At 37.9% G+C, this 17993-nt stretch overlaps 1 protein-coding gene across 1 annotated transcript in view; it reads right to left on the bottom strand.

The window, feature by feature from the left end:
• ddb1 (damage-specific DNA binding protein 1) overlaps nucleotides 1-17971 on the bottom strand; it is a 37315-nt gene extending 19344 nt beyond the window's left edge. Inside the window, exons 1-14 of the mRNA XM_086070569.1 lie at nucleotides 17804-17971; nucleotides 16968-17116; nucleotides 15864-15980; nucleotides 14861-15082; nucleotides 14001-14115; nucleotides 12819-12916; nucleotides 11519-11677; nucleotides 9482-9565; nucleotides 9203-9319; nucleotides 6662-6764; nucleotides 3645-3720; nucleotides 3452-3560; nucleotides 2036-2214; nucleotides 757-920 (exon numbers count right to left, since the gene is read on the bottom strand). Coding sequence (XP_085926695.1) covers nucleotides 757-920; nucleotides 2036-2214; nucleotides 3452-3560; nucleotides 3645-3720; nucleotides 6662-6764; nucleotides 9203-9319; nucleotides 9482-9565; nucleotides 11519-11677; nucleotides 12819-12916; nucleotides 14001-14115; nucleotides 14861-15082; nucleotides 15864-15980; nucleotides 16968-17116; nucleotides 17804-17864 — 1753 coding nt within the window. The 5' untranslated portion in view covers nucleotides 17865-17971. The remainder of the gene's footprint in view (nucleotides 1-756; nucleotides 921-2035; nucleotides 2215-3451; nucleotides 3561-3644; nucleotides 3721-6661; nucleotides 6765-9202; nucleotides 9320-9481; nucleotides 9566-11518; nucleotides 11678-12818; nucleotides 12917-14000; nucleotides 14116-14860; nucleotides 15083-15863; nucleotides 15981-16967; nucleotides 17117-17803) is intronic.
• Nucleotides 17972-17993: the final 22 nt, after the last annotated feature.

Below are 17993 nucleotides of genomic sequence, written 5' to 3'. Positions count from 1 at the left end.
AACTCAGGGGAAATAACATTAGACTGCTTCTGGGAAGCCCACAAATAATTAGAAAACAGAACAATCTTTGATCTGTTTTGAGCAATGATTTTAATTGCACAGCTATTAACACACTCTCATTGAAAAATATTGTGTTGCTTTGTATTTACGAGATATTTATCATGGTTGGAACATTAATTGGGAAGAAGAATCTTGTTCACAATAAGGGGATTCAGTCTCCACAGTGTGCTGACTTTTTCCACAAGTTTAACCAAATGAGTCATCTCGGTTAAAACGTGACAATGTTAATTATCCATCCCTCAAATCCTTAAATGATGCACTAAATGTAGAATTGCTGGTATAACCCTTGGGCATCTATGGAGAAAATCACTGCACCCTCCAGTGGTTCATAAATGTGGATTGCAGGGTATTATTCTTTGACTTGTACTTGAATTTTTATGTCCAAAGAAGGTCCATCACATAAAATGCCAAATGAGGTGCCAAACTGCTCTTGGCCTATATTCAGTGTGCTGTTTGTCACAAAGCAATTTCCCTCGCCTCTGTGATTTTACTTATGTGAAGGTTTTAGGGACGTTTTTGTCTTGCCTTTGAGAGTGCGTGAGCTGTAAGGAATTTTCCCTTTAGTGGATTTGTAAAGTCTATTAAGGCATTATACTACTTTGACTGGGCGATGCAAATAAACTTCACATGGCACCCTAAAAGTATACAGGACTCTCCGAGAAGCAAGAAACAACCATCCTCCCCTTTTCCCCTCACCTCCACCCAGCATTTCCTTGTGAAGGGCAGTAAAGCAGGGCAGTTTCAGCACACGAGCTGAGATGTCAGTCCACAGTCCCACAGCGCAGAGCGGTGATTCACCACCACCTTCCCCAAGTGGGGTGATGTCAAGGCAAGCCACCTCATGTTCCATATCTGTGTTGCTGAAGAAGACACAAAGGTTGACCCCTGTACGGTGAATGGTGTCGATGTGGACAGAGCATAGCAAACTTGTGGTATTCAAAGTGACTCATTGCAGACTGGCAAATACAACTGTCAAAGAACACTCAAGAAGCGCACCTGAGCACCCATAAAAAAACCCCAATCCTTATTAGTTTCATAAATACAATGTTAATATGAAATTACCTTGGGTATTGCATATACAGTAGGGGTGTCAGGCGATTAACTTTTTTAACCGTAATTAATCCCATGACTTCAATAGTTAACTCACAATTAATAGCACATTTTATATCTGTTCTAAATGTACACTAAAATATGTTTTCACACTCTTGTTAACATAAAAGTGGAAAAATGTTAAAACTAATAGAAATATGGCTGCATCTTTAAGTCATTGATACACTAATTTCATAAAATTGGGTTAAAATGAAAAAGATGTACTCTAAAAAAACAGAGTGTGATATTGATTTATGTTGGTCATTTTTCTGCCACTAGACGGCATAATTACATTTGTAAGACGGTGACTGCTCAATACATTTTTCTTTTCATATTAAGAGCTATTTAATCTTTAACATGAAGTAACTTGCGAAAGTCTGCACATTTTGAAAATTATAAAATACAACTTGAACCCACAAATGTATGCATTATTATTAAATTTATTTCTGCTAAATTTTGACGCGAACGTGTCTGCTGCATTGCGACTGGAATTCCCCCAGTACAGCCTAGGTTTTACCAGTAAGGGGCAGTCATTAATCGTGCGGGGGGAAAAAAAAGTGCTAAAGGAACTTTAAATCAACTCAAAATGAACTCACTAATTTTGACAACCCTAATAAACAATATCACAAAATTTAAGATATTTAATTCAATACATTATCATTAGTTGGATGTGTTAACTATAAAGCGGCTACGCAGTGTCAAGAAAACCATTGTTATGTAAAAGCTGCTGTAACGTATAACGTCACTCAACATGTTATTGACACGATTCCAAATTTTGCCCCATCTCTTGTGAAGCTACCATCACACTTACAGATATATACTAAGTGACATTGGTAGGCATACAATTTAATTTCTAATTATGTATCAGTATGTCAAATTGTCCTACCTAATCTGTTTGAGCTCTCCGGCAAGGATCTGGAGATAGTAAAGGGCACGGCCTACAGCAAGCACCACCTGAGTGTGGTTGCAAGCAGCCACACTGATGTTCCTGCCCTGTGGCTCCTTCCATTCGCTCACTAATGCTTTGCTGTCCTGAAGCACCAAGCGAACAGAGCCGGACGTGATCTGAAAGTACACAAGGTTTTCTCTTTTAAATATTATTCTACACAGCACCTCTGGCAAGTGACACAAGGGGTTTAGGGTGAGAGAACATGAAGACACTTCAAAAGAAAACGTCATTGTTTACGTTTGGTTGTATGCTACGATTGCTCCTGCCTGGAAATATTTTTTCCCTAATTGCTTCTTCCATAATCTCATAATTTTTGCTTAAAACAGCAAAGATAAAATGTGATACTTTTTCCTATCCCTTAGTAGACCAACTTTTTTTAAATGCTCACAAGTAATTTTCTGCAAGAAACAGCAAGTCTCAAAGTCTTTGTACTGATATCAAAGTCAAGACTTTGTCTCTAAGGGCTGTAAGCATTCTATCATCTGCTCAATCGTATCTGGTCTGCCAACAAAACTGAGTAGCACTTCAAAGTATCGGTATTCGGTAGCCACACTTTTGGAAAAAAAATTTTTTCCAGGATATTTCATTCAGCTTTGATGATTATAGTTTACATAGCTACAAAAAAAAAAAGTCCTAGGTTATTAAAATTTAATTAGATGCACTGTATTTATGTAAGATTGATTTTACCCTTACTTTTTTTTTAAGATAACAAGATAACACCAGACTAGCACTGGCTGCATAGATTTCAGGTGAATGACAAAATTGTTAGTACCTCTCTGTTAATTAAAGACATTAATAATATATATATATATATATTTTAAATATTAGTACTATATTTTTACTAAAATTGTTTCATATCCTTTTGAGACAAATACAGCAATCGAACCATTTTTGTAACTTTCAACAAGACTTCTGTACTTCTCATTAAGTACTTCAGCACACCTTTGATGAGGAAACTGCTCCAGTTATCCCAGGTTTGAAGTGCGCTTTCTCCAGACAGCATGTTTCAGCTCCATTCTTGCGTGTTTTTAGCGGTGTTTTGATTGGTCTTATCGGCTTTACATTGAATGTGCAAGTCTATCCTTTTCTTTCAGATCATCTATGACAACTCTCTGCTTTGCATTCTATGGTCCATGTTTAATGTGGTACATACCAGGTCACCGAACAGCACAGTGACTACCTGCCACCCTTTAAATAATGGCCCATTTCTAACACTACAACATTTACAACGCAATTGGCGTGTTGCTAAACATCCATTGCAATTATCTACCTACTCTTATTGCTCATGATCAACCTGTTAGAGCAATGTGTCTGTTACACGCACCAAATGTGTGAGCGTGTGTGGATACCAACCTGAATAAGCTGCTGGTGTGCTACGTTGCCACAGTAAAACGTCTGCTGATTGTCTACAAAGCCTGGAAGTTCTGTCTCCTCAACCTCCTCGCCACTCAGCATCAGTACGCTAAGAGAACACACACAATTATGGTCAGAAAAGGAATTCAATTGACACCATATGTAACTGACACGCTCCATTGCAATGGCTCACCGCGTTTGACCCACAAAAGACAGCACCAGCATGTCATCTGTCTCTCTTCCTGCCTCTGATCGGAGCGGCCACAAACCTTGAAGGCAATTAAAAAGACAATGACTAGCACAATCAATTTACTAATGACAGAAATACAACAAGTGTACCAAGAATTTTCTGATTTATCCAAGGTTCACATTTTAAGACAAACATTGCAAATCCCTCTCAGAGTTCCATTGATTCGTTAAGTGGATAACTGTCTCATCTTGAGGCAGGAGGCAGCAGTGAAGACTTTTAGGGCAAGAAGGATCAATAAACATCTGAAACCTTACAAGTGCAATGAGACCTTATGTGGCTCATTTAAGTTACAGCAATGACCTGACAAAGAACCTACAGTAATTTCCTGCGACTAACATAAATCTGCAATCATTAACACATGACAGGCAAATTGACACTTGGCATGTAAGCAATTATAATACGTAATGTGCTGTACTAGAAAATACAACAGCAACAGCACAACAGAAGGCCAAGTGCTTTTGACAGGGAAAACTGATTATATTATAGAGCTGTGAAAGACCCCATACATCAAATGGGAATAGCCATCATCCAATAGAGGAGGTGGTGCAGCTTTCCTGTCATCCATCTCCGGACAACCTCCAGTAACCATTTGAACACTTCCGACATAGCCGGTTAATAGCAGGCATACAAGATATTGGCCCACTGTCAAAAAGGCAGCAAAAGCAAACATTGTGCAAAAGGGAGATCTGAAAGACGGGCTCAAATAAATGATAATAAATAGCATCCTCCAAGCTTAAAAGAAATAACTGGAAAGTATTACATGATTATTGGTTCAAGCACGGTGGCTCAATGTTGAGTCAATTCCTAGTAGCATACTGTACATAGGTCTTGATTCCTGGTAATGACACAATGACAGACGTCGCCTTGAGGCGGGGATGAGTTAGATTCTACCAACCAATCATGATAACTTTTTGCTTGCTTGTTGATTATGTCATTATATAATCGCTACCTCAGTCTGAAAATGGCTTCAAGCATGCATTAAAATGATGCAGCTACCATCACCGAGCTGGTCAAAAAAAAAAAAAAAAAAAACGGTGCTTCCAAGTCGAAACAGTCACCCACTCTGACTGCTTCCCCTCTGCTCGGGAATTACTGGGAGAATATTAGGTGCGTGCGAAGTATTGCACCTGAACACTGACCTTCCATGGCTCCTCTAAATCAATAATCCTCGCTTCAATGGCGGTAAAGAAGTCTTGATGTCACTTAAGGTGGACAAGAAGTATCTGCATGGAACACGTCAAGCAAGAAGAAATAATACTGTAGGAATACTGTAGATGGAGTAGCCATGCTAACAGTTAAGCTACGGTACCTTGAGTTCAATATAAATACAATAAAACAGAATATACTCATTAAACAGAAAGCAGTGAAACAACTGAATAAGCGAGACAGTTTTTTTTTGGGGGGGGGGGGGGGGGCGGCCACAGATGTGCAACAATTTCAACCAGGAATGGACCAGCTGTACGGGAGATCTCCAAAACCTCCCCATGACAGCTAGTTACAATGTATAAAGTGGTAAATTTAAAACTCGTCATTTGGAACTTGCGGAGGGGAATGATGCATCCTAAACCATTGAAACACTATAAAATAACAATATCCCACAAATGCTTGCTCTTCCATCTTATTCAGTATCTTAAGATTATGCTCTTTTTTTTTTTAAAATCTTTATAATAATCATAGTAGTGTTAATTTGGTCAACGAAAACTAAACAAAAATAATTTGGTCAACACACATTTTTCACCGGATTAAAACTAGACTAGACTAGACTAAAACCCACATTAATAAACAATAAGTGGGACTAAATCAAAATCAGTATGCATTTTCGTCAACTAATGAAGACGGGACGAAAATGTAGGCCTACAGGGGTAAGATGATTGTCCTGACTAAACTAGACGAAAACGTTGACAGTTTTTGTTGACTAAAACTAGATGAATAAAATTGTTTTCTTGGACTAAAATGCTAGATTTATAGTCAACTATTTAAAAATGGCCGATACATTTAACACTAGCTCATAGTCATACATGACATCAACCACAATAACCAAAGAAAAGCATGCTTATTAGGTCATGTAGGGTAAAATATGTTGATTGATTCAGTTTACTGTCTGTATTGTAAATTAATTAATGAGACGCTCCCTCTAAATTGTGGGCCGGTCTCTTGGTGCGAAAAAATAAATAAATAATAATAATAGCACCGCATTGGCCTCAAAAGATGCCGATCAAGCGGGAATCTGTCCGATGGCCAGTCCAGCCCAGGGAATTACTCGTTAGCCAGGAGTAGTCCTTAAATTCCACAGTATAGAAATATACTGATTAGCAAATATTTATAGCAGCTATATTGTTTGTTTTCGCACCATTGAGTGCCAAGTTTTAATTTTGAGTTTTGCTCTCAAAGTTACATTATATCCGTTTTTTTATTACCAATGTATTGTCATTAATGGAATATATAACCCATTCAGAAATACTTTAACATAATTTGTACACACGTGTATATCGCAATATTTTTCGTTATCATTAAGTGAAGGGATTCAACTGATACTGCCAAGCCCTACCATAAGAACACTGAGGTAGTCCCACAAGCGGGTAAATATGTCTATCAGTCCAAGCTGTTAAAGGATTTTAAATTAGAGGCTTAATGTCAATACCTTATTAGTCGCCCAATTCCTTTCTAGCACTCATCAGGAAATTAACAAAGCAGCAATGTTAAAGCTTTCACATTTACAATTGAAATGTTTTCAAATGGCAATTTTTCTAGGTATTTTGATGATACGAAGCCAAGATCAATGTCAACAGAGCACTCTGTAACACTCAGATACAGATCTTTTAGATAGACACCAGCTGGTGCTTTGGCAAGGAGAACCAAACAGCTGTGCAGGTTCAAGTGGCTCTCTCCTGTCAAATAATTGCAAGATTACGTCCTCAATAAACTCAAGGCTTGAGGTGGAGGTGATAAAACACACAAACCTTTGATTCCTGGCAGGTCAATGCTGGCATGCTCATGAATTCCAATGCCGTTGCGGATGATCCGAAGAGAGCCTTCCTTGAATGCTCCTGAACATGTAACTAGCTGAAGGCAGGAAATGAAAACATACAATAAACATGATCTTAGATATGAAGAGCAATGAGATGCTACAAGCAGTAGGAAAACAGACAAACAGGAATACAAGTTTTTTTTATAAGCTGTGTACTTGCCTCTCTTATGCCACTGTAGCAGAATTTCTCTTTCTACACAAATTACAACTGATCCAAGACTCTGATGTAATTAAAAAAACAAATAAACTCCCTTTCTCTTTCCATTTGCATTGGAGCATCAGAAGTTGAACATCCTAGTAAGATATAACCAAAACCCATCAATTTCACCCCAAGTGGAAATAAGCAATTTCATCCTACAACCCATCACACAGCTGTAGGCATTTTCTTTATCATGTAGTGATGGTTTTTTTTTTGTACCTTCAAACACAAATGTATTGTTTTTTTAATATCACAGCTGCGTGCATTTACGGCAGGGCGCTTTCAGCATATAAATGAAGTGCAGTGGCAATTAAATGGAATGTGCAGCCACAAATTATATATCGATTGAATTTATTATTACAGTAGCTCAGCTGACAATCAAAATACTCAATAGCAAACAATAACTAAACACACCAAAGCCGTCTCAGAAGAGAAAACACCCCCAGAACTTCTTTTCAACACCCTTTCTCAGTCTCGGTGCTGTCAGTGTCACTTGGGTCACGAGGCAAATTTGCCAATGATCAGGCAGTAGTTCAGCCATCGAAACCCACTGATAATAGTGGATAGTTTATTCACATGATCAGCTCGTCAGTAAGCTTTGCAGAAGCCTGGTATCATTTGAATTAAGTGTGTTGGAGGAGGGAAACATCCAAAAGAAGCAGGATAGTGACCCTTGAGGATAATTGTTGGTGACCTCTGCCATATAAACCTAGGACATTAGCCCTTTGCATTTCCTTGCATCTGGCTCATTCCAGCGCAGTGTGATGACAGGTACTAGCCTGTCCCAGAGCAGTTTTGTCTGTTAAAAACAGCATTGCTTCAATGCAAATGAAAAGCATGGACATTAACTTAGCGTAAGGGCCATGTCATGTCATTCACCTATTCATATCAATGAACTATGACTAGTCTGTTGTTTATTTGGTCGTGTGACACATCTTTTGATATGCTGTACTGTACTCATGATTTTGGTACAACATACAGTTGTTTTTTTTGTCAAGACTTCTTCTATGGCATCCAATCGTAACAGGTGGAAAAAAATGAAGCGCACCAACATGAAAATGACCAGCTGCAAACTATTATCACCCTACACCAAGCAACTGTAACTTAAATTTAGATCAAATTGATAACATTGCAAACATTTTCAGGCTTTGTTATATTGATTTGCAAGTATTTTGTACTATAGTGAGCATTTTTAGGCCACAAAAAAAGTATAAAACAATAATTTTGTACTGTATTGATTGGATGTTTTTATGCCACAAAAAATGTGTTTAAATTTAGCGGCTATCAGCTTGACCTACACATGGCCTATAATTCCATTAAATTGAGGTTCCACTATATAGCAGGGCCTCTCACAATTGTTTCTTGAACATATCACATCATGAAATACATAATGGTCTGCATGTTTGGACAGAAAAGGCTAGAATCAGAACAAGGTGCCACCGATCCATTTTAATGTTACAATATAGAAATTTAAATCATATCTATAAAGACTGGGATGAGAGCAGCATGATAGTGTAAACTGATGTAAACAGATATGTATGTTAACAAGTGACAATAAGTAACAACGATGCGGGCCTTGTCATATTAAAATGATTTTTTTTTTCGATTTTTATGTATTTTTTATATGTATTTTCATGTAGCGTAACATACATCAGCACTCAAAAAGTCAGCTGCTAAGGTGCTTTGGGATCTTGTTTGTTCTCAGAAGATGAATCAAGCACTAGTACCTTGTGGAAAAATTCGACATCATACACTGCAGAGAGTAACTAGAGACTTTGAAGAGCTGTCCCCTTGAATACACATCCAGGAGGATGCCCCAAAACAAGGATTGCATTCTATTACCAGAGTTGTGTGAACTACAACTATGTGAATTTCTGTGTTTGTGGACAGATTTTGTACTGTGGTGGCATTCCAAATGTGCAATGACACATGAGTCTGAAATTGAGCAGTCTTACGATATTGTTACAATTAGCACATACTACAGAATGCAGTACTAATTGCATGCTTACGAAACACAACGGGACCTTGGTTCACACTGTACACTGTAGGTGTAACAGCCCATGACATTTTTTTTCTTAATCACAACCAGACCACGCCCAACCCTCTCCCCATTCACAAGCCAAACGGTCCTCCAGGCAACACCCTACTTGAGCACCGTTTTCAGATATTTGTGAGGGGTGGAGCAAGAGACTGGTTTCCTGTTGAGTTACACTTGAAGCTATTATCTTAGAAATGTGACGATTTATAGTTTTTCAATAAAAGAAGAGTATTCACCTGGCCTTGGCCTTGCCTCTCCAGGTCCACCACACACATATCCACGATAGGCCCCAGATTAGTGAACGTCTCCATTACAGCCACATATGAGCCCTGGTCATTGCTGTCCACATTGAGCTGTTGATAAAAATTTGCAAGCACAAACATAATGAAATGAATTATGAGAGGACTTGGACACATTTGACATTTTATAGGATTGACAGTATTATTTGTTCATTATTTTTGGGTTAATATATAACTGATAAGTGTTACTTGGAAAAGAGGTAACCGGTTACATACCTTTACCAGCTGGGAGTCACCCAGTCTGGATCCCACAAAGACCACACCGTTATCCAAGTAGGTCAAACATTCAGCAATGGATGTCTGTAAGTGCACAGAAACACAATATCTCAATGTCTATGTGTATAGGAAATACCAATACAATTAAGCTGTAAATTTCAGAACAGTCAGTACAAATCTAGCAGATGTATTTACTGTCAGTTAATCACATTTGGGGATCAATAAAATAATTAACATCAACTTAATGGTTTAAAGTGAAGTCGTAAAGCATACACATTTGACGAGGAAAGTGCTTGAAATTGAGTAGTTTAAGTGCAGAAATGGCTATAGACTCTGAATCAAGAGAGCTATTTTTCTTACACTGCAAGGCAGATATGATGCTGCAGTGCTGCCTGTTGGCTGAGCAGACTGGTCCCAACAATAAAGCCAACAATTTAAAAAGCAATCTGTCTCTAGCTCAACAGTAGTACTCCCCTTGATGGCTTCCAGCTCCAGCACCACTCAGAGGACTTGCAAAACAGCATTTACTACTCTTTGGCAGATCATGAGAGAAAGGTGTTGCAAGCTAGATCTGTCTGCCTTTCACCTGAGATTTGGCTTGAAGCGTTGGTATTGACGTACAGCCATTGCCTAAATCACTTTAAAATTGATAAGTGACACCAGGCAAGCAGCAAAGAGAAAATGATTTGTCACATCCTCTATATAAGTGTGGAAAGATCCATTAGGTCCTGTCAAGGCTATAAAACACTAAAAACACTATAGTAGCCCCTGAGAGGAAAGAGAAGCTGGAGAAAAACCAACAAGCCTGATAAATAGTTGCCATGTAACTTAAAAGGGATGGGAGAAATTCCAAAGAGGCAGGTTGGCTAACAGAGATACTGTAAACCAGCACTATATCATGGTTTACCTTTTGCGCCCTCCACTATATTGCAATTTTTTTACATTGCATTTGTATAGCATGCCAGATATTAGGTCTACTACAAGACATTCAGCTTAATAGAAAAACAGCAAGAGGAAGCGGTAGTAGAAATTCGGGATGCATGATATTTTGTATTAAAAGATGGAATTAAGGTGGTTTTGGTTGAACATTCAGGTATTTAAATTAGGGTGTCAAAATTACCGTTGTGTGTTAATTTTGAGTTAATTTAAAGTTCCCTTTAATGCCACAATTTTTTTAAAGTGCGATTAATAACTGCCCCTTTACTTGGAAAGCCTGTACTGGGGGAATTCAAGTCGCAACACAGCACACACGTCCACGTCAAAATTGAGCAGTAATACATTTAATAATGCATGTATTTGTGGAGACTGGGGTCAAGTTGTATTTTACAATTTTAAAATTGGGCAGAATTTCACAAGTTACTTCCTGTTAAAGATTAAGATAGCTTTTAATATGAAAGGAAAAATGCACTGAGCTTTCACCAATGTCTTACAAATGCAATTGTGCGATCTAGTGGCAGAAAAATTACCTCAACACAAATAAATATCACACTCGTTTTTTACAGCACAGTAATTGTTTTTAATTTTAACTAAAATTTTTATTAATTATGGAATTACTGCATTCATGTTTAAACGATGCAGCCATATTTCTATTAGTTTAACATTTTTTCCCACTTTTTATTTTAACAAGAGAACTGAGAAAAAAATATTGTATATTTAGAAGAGATATAAAATTTGCGATTAATAGTGACTTAAAGTCAGGAGATTAATTAAGTTTAAAAATTGTAATCGCCTGACACCCCTAATTTAAATACCAGTATATAAAGTTTCATTCTCTTTTGTTTTTATGTGTCAGTTTAAAAGTTAACTATAACTGGGATTGACAAATAAACAGGTTGAAGTAAAAAAGCTTAGCCACATATTTGGAAAACTATGTGAGCGAGAGTCTTCTTATTTTTGCTTGCTCAAAGTGAAGTTATTTAATAGTCTCCCATTTCTTGGCAGTAAGCATTACAACAGCTGCTAAAGGATACTTTAAAAAGTGTGTTTTAGCAACTTTAAATAAACAGGCGCTCACTGTAACATAATAAAATAGAGCACCTCTCCTAACAACTCCACATGCAAGTCTTTGAGGGCAACTGTTCCATCCATTAGCTCCTCTTTCTCCAGCAGCAACATGAAAAGGCGCCCTTCCATGTCTCCCAACAGGTAGCGTGATCCATTAGGGTCCACTCGGTTGTGACAGACAATAGTGCTTTGCTGCAGTCAAACACAAAGAGGTTATGTCAATAAAGCTACAGACAAGGTCAATCTAGTAAAATACTGTAATAGAAAGGTCGAACTTGTGTAAGAGCTTAAATCATGTGGACCACAATGTATTGGTAAGAGAAAGAATTTAATCCAGTGGGAAACGAGGAATCAAATCAAACCTTCTGGCTGACAAATGAATGAATACATCCAAAATACTGTATACATAGTGCATCTTCCGCCAGAAGATCTGCACAGCAACTGTTCTAGTGGCCCTCTACCACATATTTTCTATATGTAATCAAATTTAGCCCCAGGAACTGAAGTGAAATTTTATGGCCAATATTAAACATAAGAGGAAAAAAAGAATGTGTTGTTCTAGGCACATGAAGTCGGGTTTGCGTAAAACTTTTGCCTGCCTCTGGTATGATGAAGACACAGACACAAGATTTTTAAAACAAGTTATGGTAATATAATATAAATTAGCACAAAACATTTGCTTATCAGTGAAATGCTATGCATCAACTAATAGCATCTACTCTGCATGCTTAAATTAAAAAAATAATAATAATTCTTCCACTGCCGTTGCTAGTGTCCCTGACTTTCATGACATTTTATTAGAATCAAATTATTTTTGTGACCACTGTGGGTTTTTCTTATATTAACAATTTTATCCATAGGTGTATTTACTTTTTGTTAAGTGTTACTGTAGATTTTATGATGCCTCTAAAGGTGTCCAACCAAGTCCGACCCCCCAAAAAAAGAATAAGCTTTTTATAGTTAAATGGATTAATAAGATAGTTAAATGGATTAATAAGATGACAAAAATGTTGTAATTTTCATATGGATCTTAAATAAATACTCACCAAGATAGAAAAACATTTAGCAATCCATTACAACCTTGTGTGACAAATTTTACATTGGTTCGTTAGGCATCAACCTCCAATGTTTGTTAGTTTTACAAATGTAGTAAAACATATGAAGTTAAAATATTTATAGTGGCAGAAGGGTTGACCATCTTGTTGATTTCCTCCAAACAGCTATACCATCTATCAGTGATCATGCCATATTAATTTTATTTCCAAGATACACAGTAAACACCTTTTACATAAAACACAATCATATCAGTTCATTTAACTGTTTATATAATTACCTTGATAGTGGGCGGTGCAATGGCCAAATATTTGTCACCATTGTGGTATGAAATTGACTCCTGTCCTATGATTATAGCACCACCAAAAGGCTCTGGCACTAAAATGCAAGCACAGCAAAGTTACACAGTGTAAGTAGCCAACCACACACACTCTTGGAGTCATTTTTTTGAAAAGACTGGTTTGTAAAATCCTCAAATATGATAACTAAGTGAGAGTCCATTGATTGATTGATTGATTGGTGATAACAGAGAAACACAATCAAATTTCCAATCACTCAGTCAGGATAAAAAAAACTGAATCTTATTTGAATGTATCTATTATAGGCCTTTTCATACTGCACATAGCATCATCAACCAACCCATTCATTGTGTACGTGCGGCCGTCGCACAACAGCCTCAGCAGGTACGCACATTTTATTTTTATTCAGCGGCCGCATGCTGTTACAGCATCTCGGTTCACCCGATACGAAAGATGGTGGCGGAATGATTTCAAAGTGAAAATAGCAAGTGATTTTAGCGGAATTTTACAGTTAACTCAGCAACGACATACAATTACCATGATGTGGTAAAAATGGACAACAATGGAGGGACAGCTTCTATTCTCTGGCAGTACAAAATTGGTTGAAAGGTGGGATTATAGCATTTTTAACAAATATAGAAATTTCTAATTAAAATAAAATAGAGCATAACCACACGCACTTTGGCATCATTTGTCCCCCTTCTCTTTATTACAAAGTCAGGCTTTGTGCTGCTAATTGAAAAATATATACCGTCATTACTTGAGAATAATACATATTTTTTTGCTAAAAATTATATATAGATATTAATAATAGGTACAACTCACGGAAATTTCTCACATTGTACAGACGTTTCCCACGACCTAGGTATTGTTTAAAAGATGTATGTTCATTCCAATGTGATATTTAATGCCTAATGTTACAAATGGTATATATAATAACATCCCTATTGTATATAATATCAGCGTTACTTTATGTCCAAACCAGCAGGAAAAAGCACCTGGCTACTTCCTGTTCGGTCACCTAGCATCCAGCACCAAATAAGGGTATGCTTGTATTCTGTTGCCGTCATCCCTACGCCCTACCCAGTGAAAAACACGTGCAGCATGAAAATACCTTTTACTGATTGTACTGGTCAGTGTGATAATAAAAATGCTTCAAGAACCTGGTATGACCATAGACGCTTCAGCCTCAACATTCTCCTGTTTCCAGGGGCCCTTATTGAACTCTTTTTCCCTCAGAGAGACCTCATAGGTCTTGACGTGGCGCCCCTGGGGGTCCTACAGTACATCACAGGCCAACAGAAGACAGATGTTAAGACACACCTTCACACTACTTAACCGTGATTCCAATTATACGCTTTAACTTAGGTTAAGACTTAAGCAACTGCTATAGAAAAAACATAATTTGGTCAAATAACACTGTCATTATTATTTTCTTATTAGATCCATAATCGTTCAGTAAAAGTTAAATAAAAAATATTACAAAGGGTGCAAAAAAAATATACACATAACATTGACAGATTTTAATTCTGTTTAGGAGATTTTAAATCAAAACGGCATATTCCGTACTGTATTGACGTCACAATTTTCAGCCAGCGACAAGCTTAAAAATCAGCCCCGGTGAGAGGAGAAGAGACGGCATTGACTACATAATGATATAGGTCGTGCGCTGTGAATTCCAGCAAAGTTGGCGATTTGATTAACTTGGTAAAAACAGCAGGCAAAAAAAGGGAAGGGGCTGTTTTCAAACTAGCGATCTCCAACTTAAGTAAATATCGCGCTCTGAGTCCCGACTAAATGTGCAATTCCGACTGACAGGCAAACTTCGGTTGAAGTAGTAGATTCCATAGCTCTATGAGCAATAATAACTTTTAATTTGTAAAATAGCAGTCGCTAAGTCGCTAAGGGTCACGTCTACTTCCATTCAACAGTCACTTCCTTCCGCCGTCCGTCATAGGGCAGTCACGTGATCACATGACGTCGGTGCAAATGGTCAATACCAACAGCCCTCTGCAAAGCATACCTGATAGATGAGGCACACAGTTGGGGCCTGGCAGCCATACAGGAAGTGAACATCAATAACTTGCAGCTCCTCCAGTCTAATGTTAAAGGCCTTGAGCTCACGATTGTCTCGATCCAAAGGGATCACCTTAAACAACCCATCATACAGCCGCAGGCCAATCATACGGCATTCTGGATCAACAATTCCAATGATGCCAGTCTCTGAGGGCCGCCCAATGCGATCCTGGAAACAAAAAAGTCTATTTGCAGGAGTTTCTGTGAGCAGTATAAAACCACATTTGAAGTATCTCAAGAAGAATTAAAAAAGAATTTTACATTTTACAAGATGACACTATTAGCTATGCAGCTCAGTATCTCTCAAGACCCACAGTTGGAATTGCACCAACATATGGAGGAAAATTATGAATCAAATTGTACAACTGCAACATTGAACCACGGTAATGTCACAACAGATGTCATATCACAAAAAAAAGCTCAGGTCATTGGAATAAAAGTTAACTCTTGGCTGGTATTTGGTGTTTTCATTTGCGTCCTTAATTGACAATTAAATATAATTTCGAGGTGCCGTCATGTTGATGTTGCAAGCCGACAGTTGTATAAGGACGAGTCAAGCTGGCTGCCTTAAACTGCGAGCCGTGTGCCAGATACGATGACGTCTTCAACATGCGCTATGCGGTGACGTTATCAACATGCGCTACCGCTGTAAGATGGTAGTCAAAATCTCTACCTTTGGCAAAATGTATACTTTATATTGAATATACTGTTTGTCTATCAGCCCTACTGATTAGTATTTTCTAAATTTGAGTTTCAAAATTTTTTTTTATCGCATTAATCAATTTACAGATTTGTATCGGGATGAATTGGTATCGAATCGAATTGTGACCTATAAATCGTGATACGGATTGAATCGCCAGGTACTAGGCAATTCACACCCCTAGTCAGAGTACATGTTATCCATGTGATTAAATCAAGACCTTTTTTTATTATTATCATTGATCACCTACCTGGACGTTCCCATGGGCACGAGTGATGATGTCAATACTTTCGCCATTCTGTTTGTATTCAAGGATGCAGGCGTTGTACTTCGATGTGAGAATAAATAGCAGATCCTTGTTCTCACCCTACAGAAAATAAGAAGGTGATGAACCAATAAATACTCTGGGACTTTTCAAGTAAAGGTGAAAACAAGGGTTAATTACTTTAAACTGTTCTAAAATGGAAAAACATGCCCTTCAACTGTTGGCCCTTTCATTTCCTCCACTGCTTTGCTTGTTAAACATGTTCAAAAATACAATATATGCATAAATGTTACGCATGACATCGTAACAACAGAAATGTTTAGTGTCCACTGTGTGGGAATACTTGACTGCCAAGTAGGGATGCACTTGATGCTATTTTCAACAGATACTGATAAACCAATAATTTAGAAAGTGCCGATGTCAATAACTGATAAGTAAGCCGATAATTGTTTGCAAAATTAACTTGAGTACAAATATCTTTTCGAGTCTTACTATAAGTCTAATATGGTAAATACATTGAAACATTGTTAAGCATCATCATGCAGAATTGTATTGATATCTCTGCTTCAAAGACAACCAGTAACTCATTTTGAGTTTGCCAAAACAAACCATGGATGGATGGAAAACAGTCATGTTTTAAAAATGCAACAAAAAACTGTGAGGGTAACATTTTGGAGAGACACAGTAAAGAAAGCCCACACTGGCGACTGTCTTGTATGTCACCATGATGCATCTTCTGTGCACACGAGGTCGCGTGCATTATGACATCACAAATATGCAATACTACCATAGGAAAGGAGAGGGTTTGAGGAGTTGGGCACAACTTGAGCCACAACCACAACAGATGGACCAACGTGGCATGTCTATTATTATCGGCGGATTTCTTTATTATCTGGTTTATCTGTATGATGTCAAATTGGTCAAATCTGGTAACTATTGGCTGATTTCATAATGGTCGATAAATGTTGATAATTATCGCCCACTGATATTATCGTGCATCCCTACTAGCTACTAACAAGTAAGGTATATTTTGACAATGAAACAAAATTACTGCAGTGCACAGCAAAAATAGTTTTAATAAAACTGCACCTTGGGCCTAAAGAGCTCCATAACAGCAATCTTGCCATACATGCCCACTTCCTTGACGGGTCTGAGTCCTTCAGCTGTGACAACATAGATCTCCAACCTTGTGTTTTTTGCTATGAGCAAATTGAGGTCCTCTGCGGAGGTGAAGTGGCCTGCAAAATCATCAAGATATAACATCCGGTTTCCACTCTTGTTTATGTTTGTATCAGCAAGAGACCACCAACCAGACAAAGCTAAATATGAAGCCAGTGATTGCCAAAAATGTGATGCTTGACCTTTTGGGGCAGCTATTAGATCTAACATGCTTCAAAAGTTGGCTCTACAAAATTACTGCTAGTCTAACTGCTATGGTCGATATTTGCAGACCATGCAATCAAATAAGATTACACATTTCAGAATAAATCTAACTGTACTTACAAACGCAACCCTTAACGTACTGTTGTAAACATTCTGTAAACTTCACTATGAAGTTGAAGATTTCACATTCACTCACATCTCATATTTTATTGACCTAAAAAGTAGCTATGATGCGATATATTAACGGCTAAGTTTATGAACTTGATGATCTAGTGAGGATTATTTACTTCCAAGTAGGTTGACGCTAAAATACAAACGCCCCAAATAACATCTTCCCCCCGATCGCATGTGAGCTACAGCAAAAAGGCAAAAACATTGCACGTTGAGTGTGAAACAAGACAGAGTTGGCAGGTAAACAGATCTTAGCCAAAGCAGAGCTATCGGCTACAAGAGGCCCGTGTGGAGCTTTTGACGTGCAGCGCGGGAGTTCAGCTAGCATGCAAAACATGATGCTCCGATAAACAGCAACACGGGACATTTACCTGTGATGCAGGCGTTGACCGCCGTGGGCTTTTGAGCTGTAACCACGTAATTGTAGGACATCTTGACAATAATAGCAGATAAACACCAAAATCGTGTTATATCGCTCACGCAAGTGACAAAATCATTGAACTACAACTCCCGGAAGTAGTTAGTCACTAGAGCCCTGTCCATGAGCATTGTGAGCTAACA

Source organism: Leptonotus elevatus, chromosome 3 (assembly GCF_054856555.1).
Source record: "Leptonotus elevatus isolate MCC_2025b chromosome 3, RoL_Lele_1.0, whole genome shotgun sequence".
Taxonomy (NCBI): domain Eukaryota; kingdom Metazoa; phylum Chordata; class Actinopteri; order Syngnathiformes; family Syngnathidae; genus Leptonotus; species Leptonotus elevatus.
This window is presented reverse-complemented; position numbering and strand designations above follow the sequence as displayed.